The sequence below is a fragment of the Crotalus tigris genome, unplaced genomic scaffold (genome assembly GCF_016545835.1).
Source record: "Crotalus tigris isolate CLP2741 ecotype Arizona unplaced genomic scaffold, ASM1654583v1 scf7180000020494.56549, whole genome shotgun sequence".
Taxonomy (NCBI): Eukaryota; Metazoa; Chordata; class Lepidosauria; order Squamata; family Viperidae; genus Crotalus; species Crotalus tigris.
The window spans coordinates 1-10,359 of NW_024098044.1; the positions used below are offsets into that span (position 1 = coordinate 1).

The 10,359-nt window shown below is 41.9% G+C and overlaps 1 protein-coding gene across 1 annotated transcript; it reads left to right on the forward strand.

Moving 5' to 3' along the window:
- The first annotated feature begins 3,002 nt into the window (after positions 1–3,002).
- Positions 3,003–7,106, forward strand: LOC120318832 (tubulin alpha-1C chain-like). Its single transcript, XM_039366935.1, has 3 exons — positions 3,003–3,259; positions 4,561–4,709; positions 6,028–7,106. The coding sequence occupies exons 1-3, from the start codon at positions 3,139–3,141 to the stop codon at positions 7,000–7,002; spliced, it is 1,245 nt and encodes a 414-aa protein (XP_039222869.1). The 5' UTR covers positions 3,003–3,138; the 3' UTR covers positions 7,003–7,106.
- The last annotated feature ends 3,253 nt before the right edge of the window (positions 7,107–10,359 follow it).

A 10,359-nucleotide genomic window follows, 5' to 3' on the forward strand; every position in this document is an offset into this window, starting at 1 on the left:
GTCACATGGCTTTCCGGAAGGCCTCTGCAGCCAAGAACCAAGCTATGGATTCAATCCGTAGCTCGGTTCTGCAAGACTTCAACAGCCGAGCACCCAGCTATGGGTTCTAGAAAGGCGTGATTACAAAATGCAGGCCTGAATGCAACGCAACAGAAGAAGTGGACTGGCTGGGTGGGGCTGTCGGTGCCAGAGGTGAAATAAGGCCTATCCCAAAAATAAGACCTGGTGCCTCTTTTGGGGGCAAAAAAAAAAGACCCTTATTTTTGGGGAAACACAGTATTTGTGGGTGTGGGAAGTGTGTGACTGAACAGGTTCTTTGTCTGGTTAATTACTCTTGTCCAGGTACTTGGTTTTGCTATTGTCAGAGTCTAACTTAGCAGAGATACAGTTTAACAATCTATTGATACAATGTATTTCCCACAGTTTCCATTCTCAGTGAATCATGGATTTATGTTAATGGTTAAGGGATAGCTGAGACAGTGAGAGAAAATAAAAGTTAATTTGGAATAAAGAATCTCCTGTGATGATGATTATTATTATTAAAATAAAAAACTTTCCACACCCACAGTAAAAATTATGGAAGAATCCATTGCAAGCTTGAAAGGGCCATTTAAGGAGCCTGATACCAAAAAAGGCCGGGGGTCTTTTAAGAGAGCTACAAACCAAATAGGGCAGTGGTTCTCAACCTTTTTAATGCCGTGACCCCCAACCGGTCGTAAGTCGAGGACTACTCAACCGGTCATAAGTCGAGGACTACTCAACTGGTGCAGCACCGTTTGCAGAATGGGACTTTGGGCGGGCTCAGCAGGGCAGAGACAGCCTGGACAATTCCCTATTGGCTTTTGAAAGTCAATAGAATTAGACTCTATTCAAGAGAGTCTATTCTATTGGCTTTCAAAAGCCAATAGAATAAAAGGGAGTAGCACAGCTAAGGAAAAGGGGGAAAAAAATGGCGGACTGCGTTGTTTGGCGACCCCCATGAAATGGTCGTTCGACCCCAAACGGGGTCCTGACCCACAGGTTGAGAACCACTGAAATAGGGCTTTATCTCCATTGGTTTTATCTTATTCAATAAATATTTTGAGGGAATTTCCTTTTTTTTAAATTAACAACTTATTGTAGGAATGCTTCCACTAATGTGGTTTCCTTTGCATGGGACTGAACCCTCCCTTCCAAGGCTGATATTTGATTGTCAGATTAATTCTTGGAGACTCATTGAACTCCAAAGTGGCCATCAAACGACCCCCCCCCCATTGTGACAGGCATTGAATTGTGCTCTCAGTTGCCTGCCCCTTTGAAAAGGCACAGTGACCCTCAGCCCTTCAAACAACACCTTTAAAGCCTTGCGGTTTAATCTGATGTTTTGTGTGTTGTGAGCCAGATGATGACAGCGCCAACAGGTTTAAGCTGGTTGGGGAGGTTGAGGGGGTAGGAAAGGAAGAGACATTCTAAGTTTAGGATCAAAGTGGAGTTGAATCAGCTTAACTATTGTTACAATGATACTAGACTGCTACATGACCAAAGTAACTTTATTTGTACAATCAGGAGTGTTCTCAAATTGCAGAAAGCCTGAAGCAGCCGTGTTTTATTTCTTCAGAAGACAGGAAGGCAGAGATGTAATTCCAGCATTCTCTGCTGCCAGTTTTAACCCCAGTTTGCTTATACTCAAAAGTATTTAAAGCCACAATTGGACTAAACTTAAGGTGGTTTTCTAAATATTTTGGAAACGGTTTTAAATATCAGTACCGTGGCATGTCAGTTTTAAAAACTTGACATTTAAGGTGGGGTGGATGGGTGTTGATTCTACTCCAGGAAAGCTTCTATATTCTGTACATAATTGCATCTCAGGATAACGTTTGCTAGGCTGTGCTTCACATTCAGGTTCAAAAAAGTGTTCGGAGTATACAGGGTAATGACTGGTGCATCCGATTGCATCCGATCTGATTAAAGCAGTTGATCATTTTGGGGATTGTGTGGCAGCCACATGACTCTGGAAAAAGATACAGCTGCTTTGAGGTTCACTGAACAGGTATTCATTCTATTTTGCCCTCTTGCACACAGGAAAGCATCTTTTGGAGATCAAATCTGAAGTGCTTGCAGCTCCCATATTTAATGACGTTGATGAACGTAGTTGATGTAGCTGCAGCCCCCCTTCTCCCCCCCCAAAAAACCACCTATGTCATAATGAGCTGATGCTTTTTGGATGCTGTACCTTTTAAAAATAAAGCTAATGGTACTTTTAGTCTTTCCTGCCCAACAGCCTGTATTTGCATACTGGTATCTCTCTGCCCTTTTCAGCTATTGTTGAAAAATAAACTGGAATGCAACCTCATAGTTAATGCATTTGCAGCTTTAAGAAAACGCCAAGCTAGGTAAATAGGAAGTATATTCTGAACCTGCCCAGTGCCTGCTTCTGCCCATTGCCAAATACAATATAAAAAAGTTCCTTAGATCAGGCTTCCCCATCCTGACCCTGTCCAGGTGTGCTAGACAATAATTCCCATAATCCCTATCACCAACTATTTTTCATGCTGGGTAAGCCACACTACTATATCTACCTGAACTGGAAATCAAAAGTCTGCCTGTTTATTTGCTGGCCAGTTATTAGATAATATAGAATGTTCTGGTTTCTGCATTTTATCCAGCTTTCTTTCATTTCCAGAAGTTGCAGAAGAAAGTTATAAGGTTACATATTGAGAAGCGGGGCTAGAAATTGTGGCTGTTGCTATGACTGGCCCTTAACCACCCAGTGAATTAAGACTAGGTAGTTGTTGACATTGGCTTGCACCAACATTTCAACCATAGCTGTACTTTTACTGCATCCAGACAGAGACAGACAGAGCTAATAATTTCTAGCACAACCATGCCCTTAAGTCTTGTTAATAGCTCATGCTTCGTGTTGCATGAAAACAGATGATTATTTATTGCTAGTTGGGACTTTCCTCAATCGGTGAGTGGTTTAATCATTGCGGCCCATTGCTAGTTGTGGTTTACTTGTTCTAGAATAAATATAATGGAAGTGGTTTCTCTCCACAGCGTGAGTGCATCTCCATCCACGTTGGCCAAGCCGGTGTCCAGATTGGCAATGCCTGCTGGGAGCTCTACTGTCTTGAACATGGTATCCAGCCAGATGGGCAGATGCCCAGTGACAAGACCATTGGGGGAGGAGATGATTCCTTCAACACTTTTTTCAGTGAGACTGGAGCTGGCAAACACGTCCCCAGGGCTGTGTTTGTGGATTTGGAGCCAACAGTTATTGGTGAGCTACTTCAGTAATATTAACAGTTTAGAAATCCTCAGTGGTAAGAAATTAGAGGTACTTAAAAAAACCCCAAACATTTCTTGCTCAAGTCCGAGGTCCATTCCCTTGCATTTCAAGTAAGGGACAATAGGTTAAAAAAAAAAAAAATCAGGCTTAGATCCTGAAGAACATTGTGACATATCTGAATAGACTATTGAACTTTTTGACTGAATATATGATGGATTCATGTTTTAGTATAAGGAATTAATTTGTGCTAATATGAATTGTTAATCTATTCAATCATGACTTTAATATTCTTAACATACACGAATATCAAAAAGAAAAAAATAATAAAAAGCAAAACAAATTAGAAAAGAAACAACCTTAAATAAACAAAAATAAAACTACTTTATATTTTATACTTTTAGTAGTTGTTGATTTACTAGTAAATTCACTGCTATAATATAAATACAAAATATTGTAAAATATCACAAAATCTCTGACATAGTAACATTTACTGCTGCATCCGATTAGCAGAAAATATTGTCTTTTCCAAAACATGTTACATTTCTGGCAGCCATTTCTTAATATCTGGAATAATAACAGATTTTCAGTTTCTCAATATGATTCTTTTATCCCTCCACCCCATGCTCAATAAAACCATAATTCCTGATAAACATTCATATTCCAAAAATTTGGCATATAGTTCAGCATTTTATTTATAAAATCTATATAACTGCCCATCTCCCCCAAAGGGAACTTTGTGTTGTGCACAGTAATAAAGATTTAAATGCTGTATTTTCCCATAACTTATACATTACAGGTCATCCTCAACTTATGACTGTACTGGAGTCTGCCCATTGTGGTCATAAGTTGTGGTTGTAAAAGGAGTCATCATGTAACTGACTTGATTTTACAATCTTTGTGTGTGTGTGTGTGTGTGTGTGTGTGTGTGATGGTCATTAAGTCAATTATCATGTAAAGTGAAACAGGACAAGAATCCAGAATTAGGAAAAGTTGTGCAATTGAACAATGCAATTGAAAGTAATTGGAATACACTGACATTGATATTCAAGGTGCCTTTACTCTTTACTCATGCAGAAAGACTCTCGGCTACTTCCACAACTCTTCTTCATTCTGTATTCTTGACCTCTGCAATCATCTTTGTGCTATTACTTAATTTATCCCAGAAGTTCAATTCTTCTGAAAAGACAAATCTCTCTGAAAGGTTTCTCAGTAGATACACCTTTGAACAAACATCTTGGGTTCAAATAATGTCACAGCAAACTAAACAACACTTTTGTTCCTTCTTTTCACAGATGAAGTGCGCACTGGAACCTACCGCCAGCTATTCCACCCTGAGCAACTGATCACTGGCAAAGAAGATGCTGCTAACAATTATGCCAGAGGGCATTACACCATTGGCAAAGAGATCATTGACTTGGTCCTTGACAGGATTAGGAAATTGGTGGGTAATTTCTGCTGCTGAAGCAGTCTCGGGCTTGGAAATGTGAAATAAAGCAGAGGTCCCCAGCCTTTTGGGCACCAGGGACTGGTGCCATGGAGAAAGGATTTTCCATGGACCAGAGGGGGTGTGGCTTTGAATACTGCCTGCATTCTGAGTATGGAGCTTTATTTGTGAGTCTGGCTTGCTGGCATGCTGTGGACCAATGCCGGTCCATAGACCGGGGGTTGGGGATCCCTGAAATAAAGTACAGTGGAGATGCACAGCTTTAAAAATAAAAACTTCAATTTTAAATGGGATAAGATCCCCAGATGCCATCTCCTAGTTTCACAGTACAGAATTGTCTGCTGCTTCTAGCGTGAATCCCACTTTCTTTTTCTGGTTGTTGGCAAACAGTTTATTCTCTTTTTAACCATGATTTGAGTTTTGAACAGTAAATGTAAGGAGTGAATGAGATAAGAATGAAGTCATATAGAAACCTTGGTGTATTTGCAACAGGTTTGTGGGAAATTAGTTTGACAGTAGCTGGATTTGAACATCAGGTAAGTCATAAAATGGTGGGTTTATTTTTGGCATAGTTATAATTATTTCTAAACTACTGCTTATTGTTTTGCATCATGTGAGATGTCCCTCGTTTACAAAATAAAGTTTAGCAAACAATGCCTTAAATGAGGGGTCCCCAACTCCTGGTACATTGACTGGTCCTGGTCTGTGGCATGCCAGAAATCGGGCCGCACAAAGCCCCATCCGTGGGATGCAGGCAGCACTTGAAACCACGCCCCCTCCAGTCCCAGAAAAACTCTCTCCATGGAACTGGTCCCTGGTGCCTAAAAGGTTGGGAGCCTCTGCCTTAAACCATGTTCTTCCTAAGAGGTTGACCATCCGAGTCACCAAAAGAATGAAAAGAATTACATCTTACATCAGGAATTATGTTCTAATCTAGAGGGTTGTGGAGGTTGTGGAGTATAAAGACTTTTATTAACAGGAAACAAATGAGAAGGAAGGTCAATTCCTGAGCAGCTTTCTAAATGTGATTCAGTCCTCTTGAAGTGATTGGATTTAAGTTGCTCTTATTCATGATGATTGGTATGCTGGCAAGGGCTGTAGAAATTGGCATTCACTATCATATGGAAGGCCAGATGTTATGGTCTGTATCTATTTGGAAATTACAGTAGGCTACAGAATATTCTCAAGCAACTGGAGGGGATTGAATTTTTTCTGATATTTTCTTGAGTATTAAGGATGTTTTAAGAAAATGCTTGAAAATTAATGAAAGAAAAATCTGGTTCTTAAAATTGAATACTTTGCTTTTTTTCAACAGGCTGACCAGTGCACAGGTCTCCAGGGTTTTCTGGTCTTCCACAGCTTTGGTGGTGGCACAGGTTCTGGCTTTACTTCCTTGTTGATGGAGCGCCTGTCCGTTGACTATGGTAAGAAGTCCAAGCTGGAGTTCTCCATCTATCCAGCTCCCCAAGTATCCACAGCTGTTGTTGAGCCATACAACTCCATCCTGACCACCCACACCACCCTGGAGCACTCCGACTGTGCCTTCATGGTAGACAACGAAGCCATCTATGACATTTGCCGACGAAACCTTGACATTGAGCGCCCCACCTACACCAACCTCAACCGCCTTATCAGCCAGATCGTGTCCTCCATCACAGCCTCCCTGCGATTTGATGGTGCCCTGAATGTAGATCTGACAGAATTCCAGACCAATTTGGTGCCCTACCCCCGAATCCATTTCCCTCTGGCGACCTATGCCCCGGTTATCTCTGCTGAAAAGGCCTATCATGAGCAGTTGACTGTGGCAGAGATCACTAATGCTTGCTTTGAGCCAGCTAATCAGATGGTGAAATGCGACCCTCGCCACGGTAAATACATGGCCTGCTGTCTGTTGTACCGTGGCGACGTTGTTCCCAAAGATGTCAATGCTGCTATTGCCACCATCAAGACCAAACGCAGCATCCAATTTGTGGACTGGTGCCCCACCGGTTTCAAAGTTGGTATCAACTACCAGCCCCCTACCGTGGTCCCCGGAGGCGACCTGGCCAAAGTGCAGCGTGCAGTCTGCATGCTGAGCAACACCACGGCCATTGCTGAGGCCTGGGCCCGCCTGGACCACAAGTTTGACCTGATGTATGCCAAGCGTGCCTTTGTCCACTGGTATGTTGGGGAAGGGATGGAAGAAGGGGAGTTCTCAGAGGCTCGGGAGGACATGGCTGCTCTGGAGAAGGATTATGAAGAGGTAGGAGCCGATAGTGCTGATGGGGAAGATGAGGGAGAAGAATACTGATCCTTTATTGTGTTACTTTTTTCTATTCATCACTCCTGCCTTCTTCTGGATTCTTATAACTGTCCATTGTGTTAAAGCTTATTAAAAGCCCTTTTCAGCTGAAAGCAGTCTTGTTTCTTTCTTTTAGAGAGCAAGCGCTGCCCTTTCCAGTGTTCTGGTGTCAGCTGGGAGCATGTTTGTTAAATGAATAAATGGTATGGTCTGTTAAGTTTGGCAAAGCTTGAACGGCTACGCAGCAGGATACACTAAAAATGTACACTCAAGAGAAGAGTGTAAATGTAGCGACTCGGTGACTTTGAGCACCTGAGCCCTCCTTGCAAAAGCACTCTGGTTCTTCCCAAATGCCATCCTGAACATAGCTTTGTGATTCCCCTTAAAATTCTGCAGAGGGAGAATTTAGGATTTGCTGGTGCTGCTTCTAACTATATTAGGGAGGGTGGTGATCTGGAATGAGAGCAGCTGTCCTTAATAAGAGCAGGTTGAAGGTCCTTTCTACTTCCAGACAGAAGAAAGAATGATGGGTGGTTGTTTTTTTTTCATATTTTTCCCTTTAGCATAGTTTTCTTCCATGGATTCTTCTGAGAAGGAAATTCATTGTGCTAATTCCTTCATATGTTGCTACATTCTGTAGATCAGGGTAATTACTTTGGGGGACAAAGTGAAAGCCTATATAGCAGGGGTTCTCAACCTTGGCAACTTTAAGACGTGTGGACTTCAATTCCCAGAATTCCTCAGCCAGCTTTGCTGGCTGAGGAATTCTGGGAATTGAAGTCCACACGTCTTAAAGTTGCCAAGGTTGAGAACCCCTGCTATATACCCATACACATGTGTTATGTAAATGATCAGCTCAGTTATCAAAATGAATCTGAAACTGGCAGAGATGAGAGTAAAGCTCCTGCCTCATTTTGATATTTCAGCTGTGCCTGGTTTGTTGGGAGAAGCCTGCAAAACCTTAGGACTGTAGTATTCTCAGTGGAGAAACCAGATTGGCTCTGGACCTTCTAAGGTGGTATTTCCTGCAAGACCTAACCATAGAGTTAGCTCAGTGTACAAGCTTGAGCACTAGGTGCTTTGGTTATACAGCCAAACACCCTCCTGATGGCTGAACCTTACTGGAAGGGGCTGCTAAGAAATTAGCGGCAGCTGCTTTGTAAATCCGATGGTGGGAAGTGTTGCAGAAGTTGCTGAAGAGCAAACATCCTGTGTTGCCCATGGAAAGAGGGAAATCAATGCTTACAAAGTTGGGATCCCTATAAGTTTCTAAAAAGTGACAGAACTGGAAGATAAAACATGTTATGGTTTTCCTAGTGGCCATTTGTTACCTTTTCAATTGCTAAAGCATCTTACCCGGTGATCGTAGAATCATGTGTTGTGGTTCCATCACATCTATGCATATCTGAAGAAGTAAAGAGAAAGGATTGTAAATGGAATAGGAAGAAGCTTTGAGTTTCACTGGTACAAATTTAATCTTATAGTAGTAATAAGAGTAGGAAAGGATGTCATCTTGTTCAGGAGCAGCTGATGCACGTGTTTCTGTACCCCTGAGGATTTGTGCCTATATTGCCATAGTAATATGTTAACGCAAATTACACTCCACAATAAGCTCTTTATGTATAATTCCCAGTTGTGCCTGCAATTACAGAAGCTGTGCTGGAAGAACAAAGGATGCATTTGCATAGTTAAAAGGAGACACATTAAGAGTTGGAATAAAAACGAACTGAATTAAGTGCCAAAAGCTATGTAGGAAACAGATTAAAGCAAAAAAAAAAAAGTATTTTAATCATAGAATATACGTTTTTTTGTACAATGATCAAGATACAATATTAATTATTACAAATGTATAGATACCTATCTCAAAATACAATGCATCTCAAACCTAAGCTTTTCAGTAGCTTGCTCTAAGGACAAGCATTTTTATACTGCTCAAAAGGAATGCTGCAATCAACATGTTTATGACTTTTGCGAATGAAGAGCTGTGGAAGCCCTACTGTTGAAATGAATGCTTTATGCTTCCCTAGGTCAAAAAGCTTCCAGCTGTTCTAGAAGAGCTAACAAAATAGAGAAAAAATTGAATGGGTCAGAGCAGAGCAGTTTTCTGGACAAAAGAAGTGGTTTGTCATAGCCATTTTCTGGAATATTTTTTGTAGGGTGGATGTAGATTTTCCGGTCTAGTCTACAGGCTTGAGATTTCCTGATGGCATAGTCTCCTGACAAACCAGGATTTCATCTTATTTTGCTTCTGAACCCAGACAGAGTTGATGAGAAACAGCAAAATAAATGCTGTTTAGTCATACTGCTAAAACTGCTACTTGGAATTCAAGTCCTTATGCATGAGAACAACAGTCCATGCCAAATTGCCTTCTGGATGCCAGAACAAGTTAAAGAAATGTATGAGGAAGACATTAAGCTAATGACTGTTGCTATTACTTTCAGCTCTATTGTGCTTGCTTTTGAATAAATCTGAAGCTAAAAGAGAATGTGGGGCCCACTAAGCTACTTTTGGGGAAATGAATAACAACTAGCTCCAGTTCTTTTGTTTAGTCTGTTTTATGGGAGTCTGAATCTTTGTAAGTCAGACTTTGCTAGCATTAATAACACAACTGGCTTATTTATAACAAGAATGAGGAATTTTTTAATCACCATATTTAACATTTTCTGGGAAGAGGAGAGCTGCAGTGAGTGGGATGACAATAGAAGGGAACTATATATCAGAGATGGACCAGGATTTTGTTTTATTTTAAGGTGACCAACCGTCCTCCTTTAGGGAGGACAGTCCTCCTTTTGTGAGTTCTGTCCTCCCTCGAAAAGTGTCCTCCTACATGTCCTCCTTTTTGATATTTGAAGACTAATCTGCAGGGCTTTTTTTTTTTCTCATAGAACGCTCAGAATTGCGTTCCGGCACCTTTTTTGATGTTTTTTTTTTTCAACTTTTGCATGAGCTGTGCTACTCCCCCTATTGGCTTTCGAAAGCCAATAGGAATTACTGCTGAGCGCACCAAAACACCCGACCGGCAAACTTTGCACATGTAAGTTGTCTGCAATGAAGACAAATTGGCAGGAACTTTGCACCCCTCTCTGCTACCCAACTACACCATTTCCTAGTTAGTCCCGAAGATACCCGGAGGAGACTGGAGCGGCGACGCCACGGTAACTTTCTCTTGATCTTCAGCCCTGCTAGGGCAATAATGGCTGCGGGCGCAAGAGGCAGGGGCGGCAGGGCTGCTGCGGGCGGGGTGTGAGGGGTGGCGGTGGCCGGCTGCCCCCCGTGCTGTGGGAGGCACAGGGCCTGCTTTACATGGGACTGTGCAGGGTGGGTGGTGGTGCTGGCTGGGCGGCTGCAGATGGGGCAACTGCAGG